The sequence below is a fragment of the Grammomys surdaster genome, unplaced genomic scaffold, assembly GCF_004785775.1.
Source record: "Grammomys surdaster isolate TR1022 unplaced genomic scaffold, NIH_TR_1.0 362, whole genome shotgun sequence".
Classification (NCBI taxonomy): domain Eukaryota; kingdom Metazoa; phylum Chordata; class Mammalia; order Rodentia; family Muridae; genus Grammomys; species Grammomys surdaster.
The window spans coordinates 3,125,194-3,146,777 of NW_021604781.1; the positions used below are offsets into that span (position 1 = coordinate 3,125,194).

At 44.0% G+C, this 21,584-nt stretch overlaps 1 protein-coding gene across 1 annotated transcript; it reads right to left on the minus strand.

The window, feature by feature from the left end:
• Positions 1-1,074: 1,074 nt before the first annotated feature.
• Positions 1,075-20,608, minus strand: Hsph1 (heat shock protein family H (Hsp110) member 1). The gene is made up of 18 exons (XM_028779722.1): positions 20,247-20,608; positions 18,042-18,099; positions 16,307-16,447; positions 15,467-15,589; positions 14,840-14,939; positions 14,411-14,544; positions 13,883-14,127; positions 13,286-13,514; positions 11,833-11,939; positions 11,573-11,706; positions 9,367-9,575; positions 7,871-8,002; positions 4,827-4,964; positions 4,143-4,268; positions 3,282-3,389; positions 3,062-3,181; positions 2,700-2,861; positions 1,075-1,968 (listed from the first exon to the last, which is right to left on the minus strand). The coding sequence occupies exons 1-18, from the start codon at positions 20,351-20,353 to the stop codon at positions 1,765-1,767; spliced, it is 2,577 nt and encodes an 858-aa protein (XP_028635555.1). The 5' UTR covers positions 20,354-20,608; the 3' UTR covers positions 1,075-1,764.
• Between the last annotated feature and the right edge of the window lie 976 nt (positions 20,609-21,584).

A 21,584-nucleotide genomic window follows, 5' to 3' on the forward strand; every position in this document is an offset into this window, starting at 1 on the left:
CATGGGGTCACCAGATGCGGTGCCCTCAGGAGTTAATAGATATCTTAGGGGACCATGCCTATCACTCCAGAGAGGATTATTGTAAAAAATCAGGACAGGACTAGCAGCTCCCAGTCTGGCTCCCTCACACAGCAGTGTCTCTCCATCCCATCCTTGAGGGCATTCATCATTGTGTGTGCACGCACATATGGGTCAAGACGGGGTTTCTCTGTGTGAACCAGGCTGGCCCCAAAGAGATCCTGCCTCCCACCGTGCTGGAATTAAAAGATGTATATCACTCCACCACCACCCTTGCATTCATTATTTTGTGATGGAGTCAGGGAATTTTCCAGAGCTAGTGCTATGCTAACTGTATTTAAGCTTCCAAAATGGATCTTTTTATAATGTGCTACCTGTCAGGCTTTTTTTTTTTTTTTTTTGTTATAGCTACGAAAAATCAGACAACATGGTAGGAAATCTCTAGGATGGTGTCAGTGCACATTAGGTGTTAAGCTTCCCAATGCCCAAACCAATTACTACAGCTAATATGGTCAGCCTTGTGAGGTGAGGTCACCAGCTGGTGGCACCCATGGAACCCATGGCTGGGGTAACCTGTCAGGGCCTAGCAGGAAGGTGTGTCTTCCAAGGTGATACTGGGAGCAAGTGAATTTTTTCTTTTCTTTCCATCTGACAGAAGGTGAAGAATTTTCTCTTGCCCCTTGCTCACAACCATCATGATGCCCTGCCCTAGGAAGCCATACTACCTGAGACAAAAGAACTCTAAGTAGTAAAACATAAACTCAAGAACAAATATTTTAAATTGATTTCAGAACAGAATTCACCAAAGCTGTCAATTTTTAATATTGGACAATACTTTGAGGCTTTGGTTGTAGGGCACTATAGTTGTAGAACAGTAGCAGACCCACCCAGTTGGTCAGTCACCAGAGGACAAGGGCCAGGATGGCCATAGGTACCAACAGGGTTTTCCAGGGTGGGATTTTGTGCTTAGGTTTTGCAATGTGGTCAGCAGGCACTGTTCTTTAAGATGGACTCCTGTTCCCAATGCTGTTCCAAGTCAATGACAAGGGCAACAGCTTAGAAATGACACCACAGGGTGGACTTTATTTTAAAGCTCACAAGGTGTTCACAATGATCACATGATCCACACGTCTCCCGTGTCACACCTCCACGGGACAGTGCACTGTGTGGTGATAGTTACAGCCCTGCTTCGCATGCTGCTACAGTTCACTAGCTCTGTTGTACTCTTGACTTGGTAATAATGAAAGCAAAATCACTCTACGGACAGACTTAATTTTTGAAAGCCCTTATGCAAATCAGACAGTCTCATTTATAAACAACCACAGCCACACACATGCGGAAATGAAGAGCAAAATGCAAAACAAAACAAAACAAAACAAAAAAACACCCTTGGCAAGAATAACTGCTTCAGAGATTCTCATCCCAGCACACTTGAACAAGCAGTGTAGTTTGTTTCCTCAGAAGACAAACCCACCTCCTCAGTGTATAAGCAGCAATACTGTACAGAGCTCAGTGTGGGTCACAACTCCACAGGAACCTGTCACCAAAGTCATTCTCCTTTAGGGTCAGAGACTACAGACTCAAGCTTTTCCTTTTGTTTTTCCTCATAATACACAAAATTTCTAGACAGTCTTAAAGAAAAAAAGAAAATATAAATAGACTCAGTCTGCTATACAGAATCACATACTATGGCAAACACATTTCATGAATAGGAGGAGGAAGCCAGGAGGAAGTGGAGGAGTCTATCTAGTCCAGGTCCATGTTGACAGAGCCCTTCTCATTAGGGTGGCATTCACCGTTCTGATGCGGAGCTTCAGCACCAAGATTAGTTTTGCCTTCTAAATCTTCTTTCTTGTCAACATTTGGGCCATTTGGAGTTCTCTCAAGTTTAGGTGACTCAATTTTTGGTTTGGGTTGAGTTACGACAGGCTCACAAACATTGTTCAATTCCTAAGAAAACAAGATTAGTCATTAGGGTAACTGAGACCCACTAGTTAATTCACCGACTTCCTCACACACCTGACCCAGTATTTTCTTACCCAATTCCAATCTTCTCATCAAACCTGCATAAATAGATCAGTGACAATCCTAATCAAACTGACTACCTCCTATGGCTTCTCAAGGACTTGCTAGGTAGCTATAGATGCTAATGCACCCCTGCGACAGTAAATACAGGAGTTATGAACTCCACACTGAGAAAAGGACAATGACTCAAGGCTAAGTCACTTCAAGATATCATCTGTATGTGGAACCTGGAACTTAAGTGGCTGAGAAGGCCCGCTTCCCCTTGGTCTTCCTTGTTTGTGTGTACATTTTCAGCCTTTGTTTTCTTCTCAGGCCATCCTGGTCAAATGCTCTTCTGCCTGCTCTCCACAGCACAGCATCCTGACCCTGTCACCCTACCCTACTTTCTTTTTCTCCCAGTGTTGCTGGTCTTTATCCCACACACAGCAGGACAGACTGTGCACTCGATGTCTGTTTCCCTCAAAGGACAAACAACTGCTGGCACACAGAAGGTTCAAGGATACACTGCCAACTAGGACAGATGGAGATGAAACAGCTCTAAATGGCAATACTGAGTAAGGAAGCCAGTGCTGGTCTAGAGGGGGCCAGGATTTCCAGGGGAGGTCCCAGTGTGTCAAGCTGAACTGAGTTCAGTGAGTAGCTGGCACCACACGCACCTTGACCTTCGCTCTGATTTCGTGAGTGCGCACCACAGGGTCCTGATCAAGACTCCGTTTAGCTTGAGCATTCATGACATTATTCATCCACTCCATCACCTCATTAACAGACTTCTCAACCTTCTTCATTTCAGATTCATCAATGTGGTTGTACTTCTCATCCTGGACAGAAAACACACAAGACACTCTAGAGAATATTTATTGATAGCTACATCTACTCAGACTCAATTTCCCTAAGTTCAAATCCACCCTGGTTCCAAACACCAACAGTTCCTCTCTGAGCAAAATGTATTGAGCATAAAGATCCTAGGCCACATGTTGGCTAAGTCAAGGTCACTCCCTGGGATGAGAGCGTCGCTCACCTTGCCTCTGAAGTCCGCTGCAATCTTGGCATAGTGCTGCAGGCGCTGCCCCAGCTCCTCCAAAACTTTCGGTCGTTCCTCAGCTTCTTGAAATCTGACTTTAACAGGAGTGCCCATTTTCTAAAATGGAACAGGTGTTAACAATTGACAAACTTACACTTTAATAAACATCAATGGCTTAACATGCAAGCTGTACCTTTTAGGGGAGAACAGAGCTTACCATCAACTCTTCCAACTTGTCAATATACGCCTGCTTAGCCTGGTCCTCTCCTTCCTCATACAGCCAGTCTTCTGTCTCTGTGAGAAGCCTCAAAAACTTCTCATGTTCCTTTACATAAAGGACAAAGATCAGTGGCAGTCTATTTCAGAGGTTCTTAACCCAAGCAGGCATTTCAGCAGTGACCTCAGGTAACTCTCGAGGAAGACACTGGGTTTCCCCTTCACATTAACTAGAGTCACACGATGACACAACAGATACTGGTATCATGGCTTCTGTCTTACACGACTTTAGCACACCACTTCTGACTCCAATTCGGAACCCAAGAAACCCAGCTCAGGTCGTCTATCACCCAGTGCTTGGGCCATGGAGGAGCAATTGTGTCCTTACTCTCCAAAGCAATCATCTCAATATTGCCATGCACAGGTGGCAACCAAAGCCCAGTACAGCACAACTCAGGGGTCAGCTGGGCTAGAGGGGTCCTAACCCAAGCCTAAGTCACTCTAGTCGGCCTTTTCCCACAGCCGGGCTTCTGGATTTACCCAAAGCTTCAAGTAAGCAAACAAAGGGTGGAGGGGACAGTGCTGCTGAGTGACACTGTAGTGGTGCCACACGGGGACAGTAACAGACAGCTGCTTGACTTATCTGTAGGCCCCCTATGTCACATGCCACAGACTCCAGAGCAGATGTTTCTGGTGTCCTTCTGGATGGTGGCCACTACTGGAGTGACATCACACTCACAGCAGGTGAGCCTCTCTAGGACCTAGCTCACTTTGACTTCACCAGACTCAAGTGAGCACGCGAAGAATGACACTAATTAGTGACACTAATCCCTGGGCTAGCTGCTGGCAGAGCCAAGTATACCTGCTCACATATGAATTTCTCATATGGTCCACACAGCTTGTCCCTGAACTCATACACACACTCCTCCACGGCGTTCTTGGCGTCGTTCCTCTCCTTCTCCAGCTTGTCCTGCATGATCATCTTGCCCTGTCAGGAAGGAGGTTAGTCAGCCTTCAGAGTTCCAAACTACACCTCAGCAAGTGAAGATTACAGAAAAATCAGTTCGCTCTATACCTCATAAAACTTGTTCTTCAGAACCTCACGGTCCTTAGATTTACAAACACATGTAGACGTTGTTTTCTAATAATGCTAGGCCATCCCACATTTCATTACACTCTTACATTTAAATAACAAGGACTTTCTATTAGTTCTAAATTCAGTGTGCTCATCTCAGTAACAGACTGTAAGGCATGCCCGTGTTCTCAAAGGGCAATTCTGTGTGTGGCCTGCTTCCATGAAACCTGTGCAACCAATCACTTCAAAGGAACACAGCACTTCTCAGCCACGCACAACACAACTCCCTTTAAAGTACAAACCTCAGTACCAAACCCAACCAACTCCATTAAATTAAGCAGAAAGATCCATCCTTTTGCCTTTATCTATGTCTGAAATAATTTAAAACTTAACACCTGATAAGGAATTAGTCACTTATCCCTGTGGCATGCAGAAACAATCAAATAGATGTATGTAAAGAAAAGCACTTACCTCTGTCTCAATATACATGTTAAGAAGGTCTCTCCCCAACTGCCACACCAAGTTGGCTTCTACAGGCAGCTCAACGTTTATCACCTTTATTTTAGGTTTTTTAGCTTCTGGAGGCTGATCAACTTTCTTTTCATTTGCCTTGAGGGTTAAGAAAAAGAAAATGTCTCAATGTTTAGAAAACAAAACCCTACCGCATTTACTGATGCTCTCTCTGTATGCAGACTCTCATTCTCATGCTGGAACTGCCTAAGAGCACCTACACCCACCGCCCACCCTGGACCACGGCAGTGACTCAGTGTGTTATCTTTCTGCATCAACTCACCATTATCTTTTCTGGTCACATTAATCTTTACTCTAGTCTGAACTAAATTATCTACTTTTCTAGTCTGGAATCTTACAATAACAACTTTACATAACCTCAGACCATCACTAGAGATGCCAGAATTTATTCAGGTCCCAAATGTCTATCTTAGTCCCTCTCTCCCAGCACGGCGGCCGTTCCAATCAGTGCTAGTGCTCTCAAGTGCATCTCTATAAGGCTTATTATGTGCTACTTATGTGCAGAGGTACCGCCTGCCTTTCAGCCATATCGTTTCTCATTTGGAATTTTGAAGACAGCCACACACAGTTCTCATGCCTGTCACCCTAGCACTCAGAAGTCTGTAGCTATGTATTTGAGGCCAGCCTGGGCCACATAAAGAGTTGAAAGGGTCTTAGGATAGACAGCAAATGGGATGATGTGGCAAATGATAGAGTATCCCCCAATGCAAAAAGCTCTTAAATATGAATTTGTTACCAGCATGTACCTGCCTCATGTAGAAAACTCCAGAGGACGGCATGTGATAGGCCACAGTCAAAAGACAAACAACCAAAAAAACAAACAAACAAAAAAACCACTGCAGAAAAATTGGCTTTAGACTTCACAAGGAGTATAAAAAACATCCTAACCCTATAGTATATGTCATTGTGAATATGACTACAAAAAAACACTCAGACACCAGCAAATATTTTGGATTTCAAGTTATATAAATACAAGGCTACAGAGATATCTCCTGTGGCCTTTAATTTCCCAAACATCGCTGACTTCCCTTCAGATTCTTGTCACACTTCTGCTCCAATTGATACACAGCTGACGAGACTCAGTTGCACAGTGGATTATGATGACAAGGTGTGCAACTCACCCCAGCAGGATTGTCTAGGCTAGTCAAGAAGGAAAGAACTGTGACATCCCACCAATCCCTACCCCTGGGAACCAGAGCTACAAGCTACAGGGACTATGAAAAAAACATGTGCAGTGACTGTGCTAAAGCTACAGACTGCAGTGGACCCTGCAGTCATCCTACAGTGCCAAAGCATCATGTCTTAATGTCCACAACAGAGAAATTTAAACCCACTGCGTACCAAGACACAGGCATGCAACTGATACTGCAGGAACAAAATTCAACCAATCCCTGACCAAACCAACATAAGCACAAAATAGCATTCCAATACAGATGAGAAACCCTCTATGCTGGAGTGACTTCCCCTCACTGTATGAAGGTGTGTCCCTGTATTTTCAATAGTCCCTTGCTGCAGAGGCCAGTGCTAGCAGGATGTTGGTATTGTCATTTCTATGGTCCATCATCAGTTTTCTGTCTGTAAACGCTTGTCCTTCCTCACCAGGCCAGAAGATGAAGGTCAGGCAGCCTAAAGGCAACCTAAGAGATGGAGTGGGTATCGTTTTGCTGCTGATTAGTTCAGACTGGAACATGGCTTTTTGTGTAATAAAGAGCTGACAGCCAAGAGCTGAGGCAAGAAGTAAGGGAGCAGGACTCCTGGGGTTGGGGAGCAGGGGTTGGGGTGTGTGGGGTGGGGTATGTGTGTATGTGGGGTGGAGAGACAGACACACAGGAAAAAGTGGCAGACAGAGAAGGCAGTGGGAGGGAATGGAGCTGTAAGTTAGCAGTGAGGCCCTTGTGGGGACATAGGATGGCCAGCTGAGAGAGATTGCCCCAGCAAAAGGCCAACAGCTTTAAATTATACAGAAGTCTCCATCCATATATTAATTATACCACAAACAGAATCCTCGAAAGCCCGGCAATATTCCAAGAAGTGTTTAAGGGCTAAAACCCAATGTCATTTTCTAGAAAGTTACTAAAATTATCTGCAAAAGTCTGTAGACATTTCACCCTAAATCAAGGGGAATGATGTCAAAATGGGAGGACCTATATTCCAAATAAATACTATCACCTCAACTCTTTTCTAATAAAAAAATAAATAAAAGCAGCTTTCAAAAACCAGTTCATGCTAAGGGCCACAAGATTAATCAGGACAGAGGAAAATAAAACCTGGCAGAAAATCCATTCTGACCTCCACCAGCTGTTCTGTATCTTGCCCAAGTGAGGGTAAGGTATTCTCAGAATTTGACTATAAAGGACAGTTAATCATTTACACACAGTTTGTAGAGACTGACTCTGAAATACAGCATAGGCTGGAAACCAGCTTCTCACTGTCACTGGGCTTTAAAGCCCAGCTTTAAAGGTTTGATTACAATCTGGCATTTTTTCAAGGGACACAATAATTTTATTTAGCTTCCAATACTGGAATGATCACTTGGGAATATAGATATTACCAGACTGTTATAATTAATTCAAAATTGACAGGTTATTTGAAAAAAGGAGAAAAAGTTCACTACACTCTTAAAGTCCAAGTATGAATTCTATTGATCAAGTCTTTAATTAATCTTGCGTACTGGGATACATCTTTCTGCCTCTGAAAATTAGCAGGTACTTCTGTCCTTTTGAACACATCAATCTTTGCTTTTGGCTTGTCTTAGAGTAGCAGTTATTAAGAGAAGCTTTGGGATTTAAAGGAGAGTACTTGTTTCCCTGCTTAAGTCTGAGCACTACTGGTTTTTAGCTGAGTAACACATGTAGAAAATGAACAGAGAAAAGTCCTACAGCCCCATAAAATCACCAGGATCCCTCTCGGAAGCACAGGGTTAAACCATCAACCATCACACACCGCAACACCGTCTAATGCAATGAACTGGAAGAGTCACTCACTTTGTCAGCATCTGGGATTTTGTTTTCTTCTGAGGTAAGTTCAGGTGAAGGGGGAGACTGTGAGGTTTGTTGACCATCAGTTTGTACCTGGGGCTGTGTTCCAGCTTCACTGTTGTCTTGCTGGATATTTTTCTGAAATGAAAGCCCAGGCACAAAGGATGTAGAAAGCAGGTGTACTTGTATGAATTTAAAATAATAGGGCACCAAAGACAGTACTCTCAACTTCTGAAATCTTAATAGGTGGGCAGAAAAGAAAAGGTACCAGATAAAAACAAGTACATGAAACTTTAGACATTTCAAACCTGTAAATAATTTTATAAATGATAGTGTTATAGTTAAGTTATATAAGACACGAGAGCTCCGATAGGTGACAATCCAGAGCTCCCTTGAAGACCCTTCCACCTAGCCCTGAACAGATGCTCACAAGCACAGGACACAGACCACCACTACTACTAGCTAGCCCAGGCTCTTTGCAAAACCAAGTATCTGAACTCCAGCAGCAGCAGCAGCAGCAGCAGCATGTACCTTAGTGGTATCAGAGTTACAGAAAATGAGCACTACTTGGTCATTCCATGGCTTTTCATTCCATGACTCTGCAATCTTACCTCAAAGGACCTCAGCACCAAGAATCAACAGTATCCACTAACAACCCTGCCTAAAAATTTGGCTTAAAGACAAAAGGGAAGGGAAATTACCCCTGAAGGCTCCTTAGTAGGCCCCAGTTCTCAGCAAATGTGCGCGTGCTATCACCTTTCTCCATGCTGGAGAAGGCAGGTTGAATACTCTGCCCACCCCGGAAGACTTCACATTTCTACCCACAGCTTCTAGTCCTAAGCAGACACTGAGAGGCAAGGCATTTCTCATACTGAAGGCTCTAGGCACTCGCCACTCTGTGAATGGTGTCCAGATGAGAACAACCCTAAGGTTCATAAGATGCTAAAGGTCTTTCAGTGTCTGAGACCTGTGGATACCAACACCTTCCCACCAGCACTGCAGTGCCTGCCTCTTGCTGTAAGCCCTTCTCACCTCCTGTGCTAAGAAGTCAGCAGTCACAAGCATTACCGTGAGAGTTCTCTTCCCACCTCCCCAACCCAGAAAGCTGTGCTAATAAAACAAGTCCGGGAATAAACACCAGGGGCCAATTTTGCTGTACATTGAAGACAAAACAAAATCTACTTTCCTATTTCAATGTTTATAGTTGTTTTTAACCAGTCAACATCTGATCTAACATAACATATATCCTTAAGAACACAAAAAGAAAAAAGCAACTTTTTCAACTCAAGTCATACCAGTTTCTTCAAATGGGAATGATCATGCACCTCTCATAATACACAATATTCTCATATCCTGCCATTAAAATTGGAAGGACTAATGATCACATAAAATTCTGATCAGTGTTATGTAACTGAAAAAAAAAATTAACAACAATTACTCTCCTACAGTTCAGAATGAAGTCAATTCTACTTTTGAATGTGACAATCGCTCTAGCAACTTACATCCACATCCGCGCTTTCTGCGGGTCTCTGGTTTGGACATTCCATGTCTGCCTCAACAGAGGACCCATCCTCCTCCTCAGTCGGGACCTTTTCCACCATGGATGCCGTGGAGATGGTGAAAATGCCATGTGTGTTCACACGCACTTTGACTTTCACTTTGGACTTTTCTCCATCTCTCTGTGCGGAAACATTCTGAACAACAAAACGGCCTAGAGCAAAAAGAAACTGCCAGTTTAGAGACGGATTTTTTTCTTTCTATAAAGACAACCAAGAAAATACAAAGCCTAAGAAACCAAATGTGAAGGAAATGTCAGTCCAAAACTGTTTCCCAGCCCCAACCAACTTCGGGTCCCTCGGCAGCACTCAGGAGTCTATTTACAACTCACACCCGACACCCTAACGTGCCATTAAACCTTTCTAAGAAGCACACTCTTGTAGTGACATGAGCTGGGCAGACATCATGGGCAGGTCCTCCTGAAATCAGTCTCCTGCCTCCTCCTTCCCATAACTCCAGGTGGATGAGCACATGGCAGACAAGAAAATCTCTGAGCAAATCTACAGAAGAAACCACGCACATGCTATACTTCCAGTCTTTTAGGGAATACTGATCTTCTGATTGAATAATGAAAAGTGTTCCTGTCTTATTTTAAACAGGGAACATGAGCTGAAGCACCCATCAACTCCTGCCTTGCAGAGTAATGACTAAGAACAATCTGAATGCTGCTATCATCTGGTCTTCTAGAGAAATGCTTCTCAACCTGTGAGCCCAGACCCCCTTGAGGGATGAGGGGTAAACAACCCTTACACAGGGAAAAACAGAGACATTTACAATTATTAACAGTAACAAATTTACAATTTCGAAGTAGCAAAATTATGGTTACAAAGTAGCAAAGAAATAATTTTATCATTGGGGGGCAGAGGGAGTCACCACAACATAACCAACTATACTAAAGGGCTGAAGCATTAGAAGGGTTGAGAACCACAGTTCTAGAATCACTTTTTACAATGAGTGCTTACTGTACCAATAGTTACCCACCACTGAATCATATGCCTCTTGAGGGCTGCTGACAAAACAGGTAAAGTGCTTGCTATCAAGTGTTCAATTCTGAAACTTCTTCCTCCACGGATGCAATTCTACCCAACTCAACCCTGGGACCCATGGTGCAAGCAGAGAACCAACTTCCAAAAGTTGTCCTATGACCTCCATACAGCCACTAACATACAAATAATATTCTGAAAATAGGTACTTTGCTAGGCATGGTGACACATGCCTTTAATAACAACACTCAGGAATATATACCAAGCTCCAGGATATCCAGGACTACATAGATAGGACCTGCCCCACATAAGTATTTTGAAGTAGTGATATTCAAGAATGACATGGATGTAACAGCCTTATATTTAAGGTGCTGCCTGCACATGCATATGCAGAGTTAGATTTAATTCCTAGACCAGTCAAAGATGCTGGATGGCATAGACCTTGGTTCCCTAGTAAATCACTAATTCAGAAGTAACTGTCATTTAAATGGTCCTTAATAGAAAGGACAATTTCTATAAAAGTGGGTCCAGGAAGTCTCATTAGCATGGACTGTGAAGCTGCTCACCTCTGGTCAGTCCTAGCTAGATAACAGAGTCCAACCCAGAAACTCAGTCCACAGTCAACAAGTTCTCCAGCTGTTCTACCACTTCACAGGGCACAAGTGTCTAAAAGCAGTATGCGATAGGCCAGAACACATTAGTCGTCAGGTAAAGGAAACATGGCTGGCCAGACTGGAGTCCTTCAAATGCTTTCCCTGTAAATGAGGTGAGTGAGTGAGGGCAACTCTTAGAGGCCTGGTGGTGTTAGCAGTTTTCCCAGTCTAAAAAATACTAAGTTCCTAAAACTAAAGCGGATGGGACAATGGCACCTGAAGAGAAGTCCCTTCAGAGAGGTCGTAAGTACACAAGGTCTAAGAAGTGCCACCTTGCTGTTGGGAGCCAAGCTTTCAATCTGAAGTAACACCCTGCCAACAACTTATACCTTGGAGGTCTGTGTGGGTGTCTAGTACTCTGCAAATACAGTCTGCAGCACACACAACAGGAGAGCAAGTCTCCAGCTCAGTGTCCAGCAAAGACAAGACTCCTTACCACACTGCTACAGAAAACAACTGTCGGTTTCTACACTGGTAGAACTCCAAAAGCAGATGCACACCACGGACTTGCTTACCGATTTTTGCTTCTGGATATGGAACTCCTTGAGGGTCAGAATAGAAAGCTTCTAGTTCAAAGGGTCCCCTTCTCAAGAAGGTGAGCACTTTGGAGAAAGGAGCCGCGTGGTTCCGACTGAACACCTCGTGAACACTAAGAGGAAGGAAGCTCACAGTTGATAAAGACAAACTCCACCATCTTACTAATTCTACCCCGTCACTCACAATGAACAAGAAAGAAAGGTGGTGAGGATTATGGACACTATCGGCAGCTACATACCCTTCCGTTTCTTCTGAGTCGTGGTTCCAGACCAGAGAGATTGGGAAAGGGACTGCATCGGTCACGGAGAATTCTCTAACTTTAAATGCCGGAGAAAGAATTGCACACTTGAAAAGACAAAGTTTTTAATGGTTAAAAATATCATGAGCCCAAAATTATTTCCATACATCTTTTACTATGACAGACTAGGATGGGCAAATTTAACTGCTTTCAATGTGTCATCTTAACGTTATGCTAATCACTAGCCACAAAAAACAAATCAAGAATCTTGGGCCAGCAATTAGTAACTCCAAGCTTCCTAGCCTGAGAACACAGGTTTTTCCAGCTCTGCCTCCCTGATGGCATTTGCAGTTACAAGCTGACTGTTTATACGCACACTCACAGGAAAGCTCTGCTTTACTGCCTTCCCAAGTCAAAGAACAAAAAAGGGCAAAACTCTATAAACATTTGCATTTTCAACAGAATTTCTAAGTGAAAAGCAGTGGCAAATTCAAAGTCTGGACAGGCCACACCAAACTGACTAAACAAAGCACACAGACCCAAGGAGGGTCAGTGATATCCTTAAAACAGAAGCCAAAACTCAGCACCACCTTTTAGAAACCACGAATTTCCAACACTCTGGGGAGCCAGAGCGAAGGATGCATGTTCTACTATGAAGAAAAAAGAACAAAGCCCTTCCTGTAAAGGACTACCACGGGAAGGGGTTGGTTCCAGCAAATGGGGTCACATGCTGTAAGTGTACCCTATCCCCCCACACTCAAGACAATGTCTTAAAAAAGCCCACTGTTTTGTACAATTAACAAACACTAATGAATCCAAAATCCAGGCTAGGCTTCTCTTCTGCTGTAGTGCCCAAGGCAAGCCTCTGAAGACCATGGCTCACAGGATCCCACATTCCTTGTAAACTGTCAAGTAGATCATCACAGCTCAAACATGGCTGACAGAAACATCAGTCACAGTGATGCAACCTTATTTGACTACGATATCTTAAATGTAAACAGCATTTTCTGTTCACTAACATCTAGATTAAGTGCTTCTGCTTCACCAACTTTCCAGCTTCTACACTGCGTCATTTGAGAAGCAGGTTAAAAATTCATTTGGGAGTGGGCAGACTATCTATTTTTTAAAATCATTTGTTAACTAATACTTTTAACCTACACACACACACCCTCAATCAATTCTTTATGACAAGTGATTAGTACTCTATTCCCTCCTATGATTGAAAGCAATTGTTCCCAACACAACACAGATGGTTTCTGCCCTCTCAGAACCAGGCCTGCTTCTAGCCCTCACATGACACTACCAGCTGGGTGGTCCTTTTCACATTCCACTTCCTGCACCTTCCCAACGTTTAGGATTTATCGAAAAGTAGGTTCCTTTGGAACATAAGCAGGAACAGGGTGCATGTGTATGAACCACCAGGGTGAGTAAGGGACCATGGGAACTCACATACCTGCAGTGCACAACCTCTGGCCACTGCTTCATCTGCATTGAGCGTGGTACTGACATCTTTTCCAAAGAATTTGGCAATTCTTTCTTTCACAGCTGGGATTCTTGTGGCACCTCCAACTATCTCAATGGCACTCACATCTTCAGCCTTGAGTTGAATTTGTTCCATCAGCGAGTGAAGGGGGATCTCTATTTTTTGCAGGAGCTCAGTACATAGTTCTTCAAACTGTGACCTTAGTAAACACAAGGGGCAAGCACATCATGAACCATTACTAGGACAGCCACCTCACGTCAGTAGTACTTTGAAATGCTCCACAAAGGCACTTGCTGTCAAGCCTAATAACCTGAGTGAAGAAAACGGAGTCCTCAGAGTTGGCCCGTGAGTTCCACATGTGCACTATGGTAAGGATGCACACAACGCATTTTTAAAAACGCATTCTTCTCAGAAGCGCCTCTAAGTACTAAGTGATAAACACTAGTGTCTACAGCTATAATCGACGTAGCACATAATCCTGCAGTGTAAGTCAACTGGCCACAAAGAATGTGAGGTTAAATGTTCAACTTTCACCTATTTCACGAGTAGAACTCAAGATACCAATACCTGTTCATCTTTCCAGAGACATCCTTGTCATTCATGAAGCACTCGATGCTCAGTGGCAGGTCTGTGCTGTTAGAACTCATGAGCTTCTTTAACTTCTCACACTCCTGGTGGAGACGAAGGAGGGCTCGGATTTTGGATTTTGCATCTAATTTGTACTTGGTTTTAAACTCAGCACAGAAATGCTCTACAAGCTTCTCATCAAAGTTCTTTCCTCCTAAAAAGGGATCAAAAGCTGTGCCTAGAACCTAAGGTTAAAAAAACAAGAGAGAGGACCAGGTTATTTTCCATCATGTTTTAATTAGAATCTTGGATATTCCAATTCAAAAGGTTAACTAACATGCTCACAACTTCTATTTAAATCCAAGCCAGGATGGATGTAACTAAAGAAATGCCAACCTCTTTAAATCTCTTACTATCTAACGTTAAAGAGAACAGAAAAAGCCCCTCCAGGGTGTGCTACAAGGACACACTATTTTCTATGCAGCGTTTTACAGAACTTATCTCTATTTTGGGCCACTTCGATGTTACCTTCAGTTTTCCTTTGTTAAAAGCACAGGCAGACACTTGGAAAGAGGAGTGCCCCATGTCTACAAACACCACGACTCGAGGTTTCTCGTCTGGATTTGGGAGATCCTGCTTATAAATTCCGTAATTCAAAGCAACTATGAGGAAAGTAAAAGCAAGTTGTCAGCCATTTTCCTGGGAATATCTTCTCACATGTTTTGCATTTTCCAAAGAACCAGTGACTACCCTCTTCTTGACTTTTGGATAACTTTCTATCACTCCACTACTACAAACAAGTCACAAATGGTACCAGCCTCCTCGATACAACACCTAGTTCTAACCACAACCTGCTAAGAGACTACTTATCCATGAACTTAGTCTTTCTCAACTGTAAAAGCACTCTCAGTAAAAGGCACATATATCTAGCGAGCACCAGCAAACACCATTCCTTACCAGCTGTCATGTCATTCATGAGCCGTAAGCAGTTTAAGCCCACAATCTGCGCAGCATCCAGAACAGACCTCCTCTCAGCATCTGTGAAGAAGGACGGGACCTGCAAAGATGAATGTTCACTCTCTAGACACTGCTTCCAACTGCTTCACAAAGAATCTTAATAAATTCCCAACAATAACTGCCAGCCCCAAAACAGAAACTTAGACTTGGTTTCTAGCAATTTCCTTGACTTTCAGAGCTGCCTTTTTGAGAAAATAATAATTAAATAATAATATCAATTCCCAAAGCACTGGTTTTCAACTGAGGGAAGAATTCTTTCACTGTGAAAATCTCAAGAATACCAACCCCTGGTAGTAGAGCAGCCAACTGCCATGGAGAGAGAACTCAGATGACACCAGCCACCCTGTATTTTTAGAAAGCTTCATGGGAGACTCTGCTGCACTGTGTATGTCTGTAGTCAAGGACCTTTGTAGCTTCTACCGAAATTTACCACTCCAGCTTACTTTGAAATGTTCCAAAATATTCAGTTTAAGAGCACCTTGCTAAGGAAAGAGTGTGCGTATATACGGTACTGAGTAAAATAACGGCAAGCTGAAAGCAAACACTGCCTGGCTGGGCTCTACTTACTGAGATGACACAATCTGTCACTGGCTTCTTGAGGTTGTTTTCTGCAGTTTCCTTTAACTTCGTCAGCAACATGGCTGTTATCTGTTCCACACTAAAGAAATGTTCTTCATCCATGTACATGACCTATAATGAGGTGAAAAGTGTTTAAATACTGTACACTTCAGCTAAATGTTAACATGACATTATAATATAACAACTGTTAGTATATACCCTGTTCCAAAAAATTTGTTTGGAAAGAAAGAAAAAAAAGGAATTAAAAAAGAAAGGAAGGAAAAAAAGGAAGAATCTTTGCCGGGCGGTGGTGGCGCACACCTTTAATCCCAGCACTTGGTAGGCAGAGGCAGGCGGATTTCTGAGTTCAAGAGTTCAAGGCTAGCCTGGTCTACAGAGTGAGTTCCAGGACAGCCAGGACTACACAGAGAAACCCTGTCTCAAAAAAGCCAAAAAAAAAAAAAAGAAGAAGAAGAATCTTCCCTAGAGATGAAAAGAGGGAAAGCTAGGGCTGAGTCACCAAGACATGTGTCGACCAGGCAACTGCTCTTAGCTGGATGTCTGCTTCTTGCTTTACTGTTTGGCACATACTTCCAAAGGGCTGTCTGACCATGTCTCAGACAGCATTACTTAGATTTTTAGTACCAAAGCAACCAAGAAACACAGATTAATCTATAGGAATGCAGTATCAGCAGGGCACTTCTCAGGAAACAGCTTATAGTAACTATACATCAAAAGGAGCCAAACAAAAGGGAAAGATCCCAGTGTATCCGATTAATCTGGGTAAAATCCTAAGATGTGAGCACGCCCCTCTCCAGAGAGCTCGGCAGCGGAGGTCAGCTGTATTACCTTTATTCCAACACCTCCATTCTTCATTGGGACTAAATCATAGCTCAGGTTTTCCTTTTCCTTTTGAATGAAGGGGTCATTGAATGCTCTGCCATGAAATCTCTTAAAGCTAGACACCGTATTGTTTGCATGAGTAATTTGCTGCAAAAGAAATGCAAAAGTTAAACTTTTTTCTGATTCCATCACCTCCAGTACCTACAGCAATTACAGACAGTCATTTTTGCAACTCAAACCATCTCCGGGAGACGTATACCTAACTTTCCCTCAGTCCTCGATTTTCCATGAATGGATAGCTCCTACTGTACTTTCTTCTATGGAAATTGCCAGAAGGAAAGGCAATGGTGTCATCAGACTTTGGGGCAGATCTCAAAATCTGCAAGATAAAGGAAAAGACGGCGCGACTGTCTCCAAAGCTCTCAAATGCTCCAGCAACTGTATCGCTGTATCCCATCTTTTCCCCCAAATAAACATGAGCTCAACACCCCAACTACGGTGAGATTTGGAGCACCGTCAGGATGAGGACTTTATGTGTGTCTTCTAGCACTTGAGCCAGGCCAGAAGTAGAGGAAGTGAGGATAACTGCAAGTTTCTAAATGACTTATTTTCTTGGAGAGGGTGGCACACAGATCTTATCATCACTGAACTCACACCCCTCTAACACTGCTGGGCATGCTCAGGAAAGGACGTACTTCAGCAACCTGTTCCCTGGAATGTGGTCGTGTTCTCAGGCACACACAGTAATAAGGGGCATGAAATTCAGGTCAACTAGATGGAAGTATGCCAAGCTGTTCTGAGATGGTGCTCTCTGAATCTACTCTTTGGGCCACAGCTCTAGATTAAAGAAGACCCACTTCAGAGTACATTTCACTCAGAGGTAGGCTCCTCACTAAAATGAAGACTAGAAAGATTACCTTCTGAAGCCATTTAAACTTGGAGGCACCTAGTGACTACTATTCTTTTCTCTTCTACAGCTTGTCAGGATCTAAAGTTCAACAGTGTGGTAGGTAGGCTCATGTACTAAGCTTCTAAAATCAACATAAACTACACAAACGAACTAACAAAAACAACTACGAAGATACGTTGCAGGAAATGGTTCTCTCCCACTACCACTTGGATACAAGGGATGGAACTCTTGTTGTCAGGCTTGACAACAGGTACCTCGACCCACTGAGCACCCAAACCTCACTAGCCTTTGAGAAACTACAAATGGAAAAAAAGAAATCAAATGTCTGTAAATCTAAAAATTTTTAAGCAAAGCATGGCATCATGTGCCTTTGATTCCAGTACTCGGGAGGCAGAGGCACTCAGTCCTCTGGGAAAGGGTTCCAGGCCAGCCAGTGAGACACTCCCTGTACCTACCTACCTACCTACCTACCTACCTTCCATCCATCCATCCATCCATCCATCCATCTATCTATCTATCGAAGGCCAAATACCCAAAAGTAAGGTTGCCACTAAAACCCTAATGAACAGAACCAGAGAAAGGAACAAAGGTGCTTGGATCCCATGGAGGAGGCCAGCAAGAGTGTTGAGAACTGAGTTACAGGCAGCTGTGAGCCACCCAGTAAGTGATAGGAACCAACCCCAAAAGAGTAACACATGCTCTTAATGGCAGAGCCAGCTGAGCCATCAGCTCTCCAGCCCCTAGTTATATTTTTAAACTTAAACTAGATTAAGCTTCAGCATGTCATTCTGCTGTGCTTCTGGGATTCTCCTTTAAGACAGATGACCATACCTGGTTTTTGGCTGCAACTCCAATTGTTCTGTTTTTTGGTCCAAATGATATGACTGACCTAAAAGTAATATAAAACAGACGTCTCACACACATCAAAAAAGCACACGTGGCTGTTTCTAAGCTGACAAGAGGGAAATTCTATCATAAACCAAACACAATCCTACAGTTTACAACGTTCACAAGGTTTTTGAGACTGGCAGGTATTTCTATTTAAAATTCCACTTCTGACAACTCAGTCCAAGCATTAGCCCTGCTCACACCCATGAAGAACCTGCTAGTTTGCTTGTAGCTCCTCTCTCAATACCTGCGGTGCTAATACAGTGTCACCAGGTCACAAAGGATAGGGACCTTGGCATTATGCAAAACCAACAAAAAGTAAACATAACTCTTTACCTGTCATCAGCCCCATACAATCGTAAATGTCACTCTGATACTTATTTCTGTCCTGATGTATCATGTGCTTTAGAATTTTAAAGTTTTTATGTAACCCTAAGAGGTCTATGGTATGCCTGTAGAGTTTAAAGGATACGGATGAGGTAGGTTCCCATCTAGAAGATTCTATGTAAGAAGGTCAAATAAAAACGATCCAGAAACAAAGTTACTGCTGACTGTAGTACAAATGCTGAGGGAAAGGAGAAGTCAAGTCCTCACAGTCACACTGGACCTGCTTTGACAAGATGAAGAGAGACAGCTTTCTCGGCAGAGGAAAGGGGACACACAGAACCAGAACAGAGACAAGATGGAGAGTGTGGAGGAGGCGGTGAGTAAGGCTTTGGATTAGAGAGTAATCCACCGTGCGTTACTAATCCAAATCTAATTTGGGTTCAGTTACTCCTACATGGGTAACTGAGATGAGTAAACTGGCACTATACTGAGGACGTTAAAGTTTGCTGTGACACAAACAGCAGACCTAGAAGCTCTAAGCAGGTACTCAGTGCACCCTAAAGCTAGGGATCTTCAACCAATGGCTGGATCTTGTAAGGTTCAGTTCACAAGCCCTGTGAGTCAGAGCTCAGAGGGACTAGACACTTGTTAAGACTGGATTGTCTCATTTTCCACGTCAATCAATCAGCTGTAATAGGAATCAGTAGCAAACTCCATTTTCAACCGCACAGTTTGACCAAGGGTAATAAAATCCTTCAGTCGGAAATTCTGGTCAACAACACACCGACCCAAATAGCTCTCTCTACTTTCCTTTTTTTTTTTTTTCCTTTCTTTTTAGGCAGAGAAGGAAGAAGCACTTGGCATATAGGAGGGAGGCATGAAAGACTGGCATCCTTCCTACTAATTGCCGAATCACAGACCACCATGGCTTTGTAGAGAAAGACAGAATCAGTATGTGCTTAGAGAGTAAGTTATTAGCAAGGCTTATTTCCTTCTATTCACTCTCATAAATGTTCTAACAAGGTCGGAATGATTTTACCTTCGGGTTCCGTGTTTAACATTTATTATCTTGGACTTTGTACATGGGGAAAAAAGCCCCTACAATGACTGCCTTTAAAAGCAAGCAGCTGTTGTCAGTGAATTCACACGCAGGTCTAATTGCCTCTATGTAATCTTCAGAAACTAACCCCCTCAAAAAGTTGCTTTTTATCATGCTTCCGTTTACCCACCCACGTTGCTGCAGCATATTTAATTCCGAGACAAAAATCCATCTTTCCCACTGAGTTTTTTTGCACAGCAGCGTGTTAGCAACAACAATGTGAAATTTGTACTGCTTCCTCTAAACAGTGTTAAAATAAACAAACTCTGGGTCTGGAAACTCTCATGAACATCTTTCACAATGAGCTTTAAGAAGAACGTTTCCAAATAGCGATTCAGGGCACTAGGGCAACATTAGCAAATCGAGAATAGATGAGAAGCAGAGACGGTGGATTCCTCCACCATAGCGTGTTTCTTTGGTCGCTAACAACAGTCCGCTCGCTCCCTAGGCAAGCAGCAGCGCACAGGCTCTGGAACCTTCTAGGTCATTTGGAGATTCACCATGCGGAGGAAACGGCTCAGCAGCCCAGGCTCCGCGGAGATTCGAGCTGAGGTGGGAGCTGGTGCCAGCTTGGAAAAGCTGAGTGGGAGTCGGGGGTGAGCCTGGAAGACCAGCCGGATCAGGTGGTCGCCGGGTGTCACGGTTCTCTGAAACCCCAGCACCCATCTCCCATGGGAAGCGGCGAGCTCGAGCCCTCCCCGGCCACCCAGGCGTCTACTTACGGGGTGCAGCGGTCGCTGAACTCGTTAGCGATGGTCTCGATGCCCCCGGCCCGCGCCACCGCAATGTAGCAGCTCTGCGAGCCCACGTCTAGCCCAACCACCGACATGGCTGGCCCGGTCTGCCTCCGCCTCGGGTCCGCTGCGTGCTCGTCCTGCTCCCGACAGGCCGGGAAGATGTCTCGGGCTTACCCTGAAAGACTGCGCTCAGTCTTTGCCACCGCTCTCCGCCGTCCACCGCCCGCCGCTCTCACGCAGCCGCCGCTGCTGCCGCTCAGCTACCAATCCAAAAGGGGAGGTCCCAATCGCTCAGCCTTATGTAGACTACTGAGGAGAACTTTCCAGAATCTGCGGCATTTTACTCACCGGCGCCTCCACGTGCCACTTCCGCTTCCTTCTTCTCGAGCCTTCGAGAAAGATTCTACCCAATGGACTGCTGGTCCCCCCGCGGGCGGCCTGAGTTGTCATGGTGACAGGGCAACTGCTGGGGCGCGATTGGTTGAAGCGGACCGAGTTTGCCGGCCTCCATCCCGCCCTCCCCAGCCTGGGGGCAGTTTGCATTCCGGTCGATTCCGGAGATAAATAATGGGTCGGGAACTTCCGTCGCTTAAGAGGTAACCCCGGTCGGCAGTGTCTTGCTCCCGTCGCGGAGGAACTACTGAAAGGACGGAGACAGAACCCACTACTCAGGGACCTCAGGCCTCTCCGGTCAACGATTTGCTGTCAGCAGAGAGCATGCTGGGAAGCGTAGTCTGGCCAGGAGACCCTAGCGCCTTGCATGCCGGGGAACGCAGTCCAGTGGTGAGGCCTCGGTGCTTTGCATGCTGGGATACGTAGTCCAGCCAAATGGTGCATGCCGCGATCCCGCTTTGTCTTAAGCGCTAAGAAAAAGAGGCCCAGCTGATTGCTGCTGATTCGCGCCCTTTCTCTGGTGTATGATTGTTTTATGTTCTGTTCTTGTCTGTTTTTTTCGACAGTTAATGGCTTGCGATTTAGGAACGTCAGTTTAAGCCGCAGATGCAGTTTATATTTTGTAGACATTCATCTGCTGGCAAGATTGTTGCAAAATAAAACACCAGAGGGGTCTTCTTCTTCTTCTACTTATTCTTCTTCTTCTTCTTTTTTTTTTTTTTATGAAAGCGACTTTTGATTACTATGCAATTTGGGAGGCCGCTGGTGGTGTCGCTTTTTTGCATATTTTGGATACTAGTTTAAGCCGACTTTGTTTAACCCTGTCACTCCTAACCATTAATATAAGGTTATGGTTTAATATAATGGTTAATAATATGGTTTAATAAATGGGTGTATGGTTTATTCCTTGTTTAATCTAACCTTTCATTT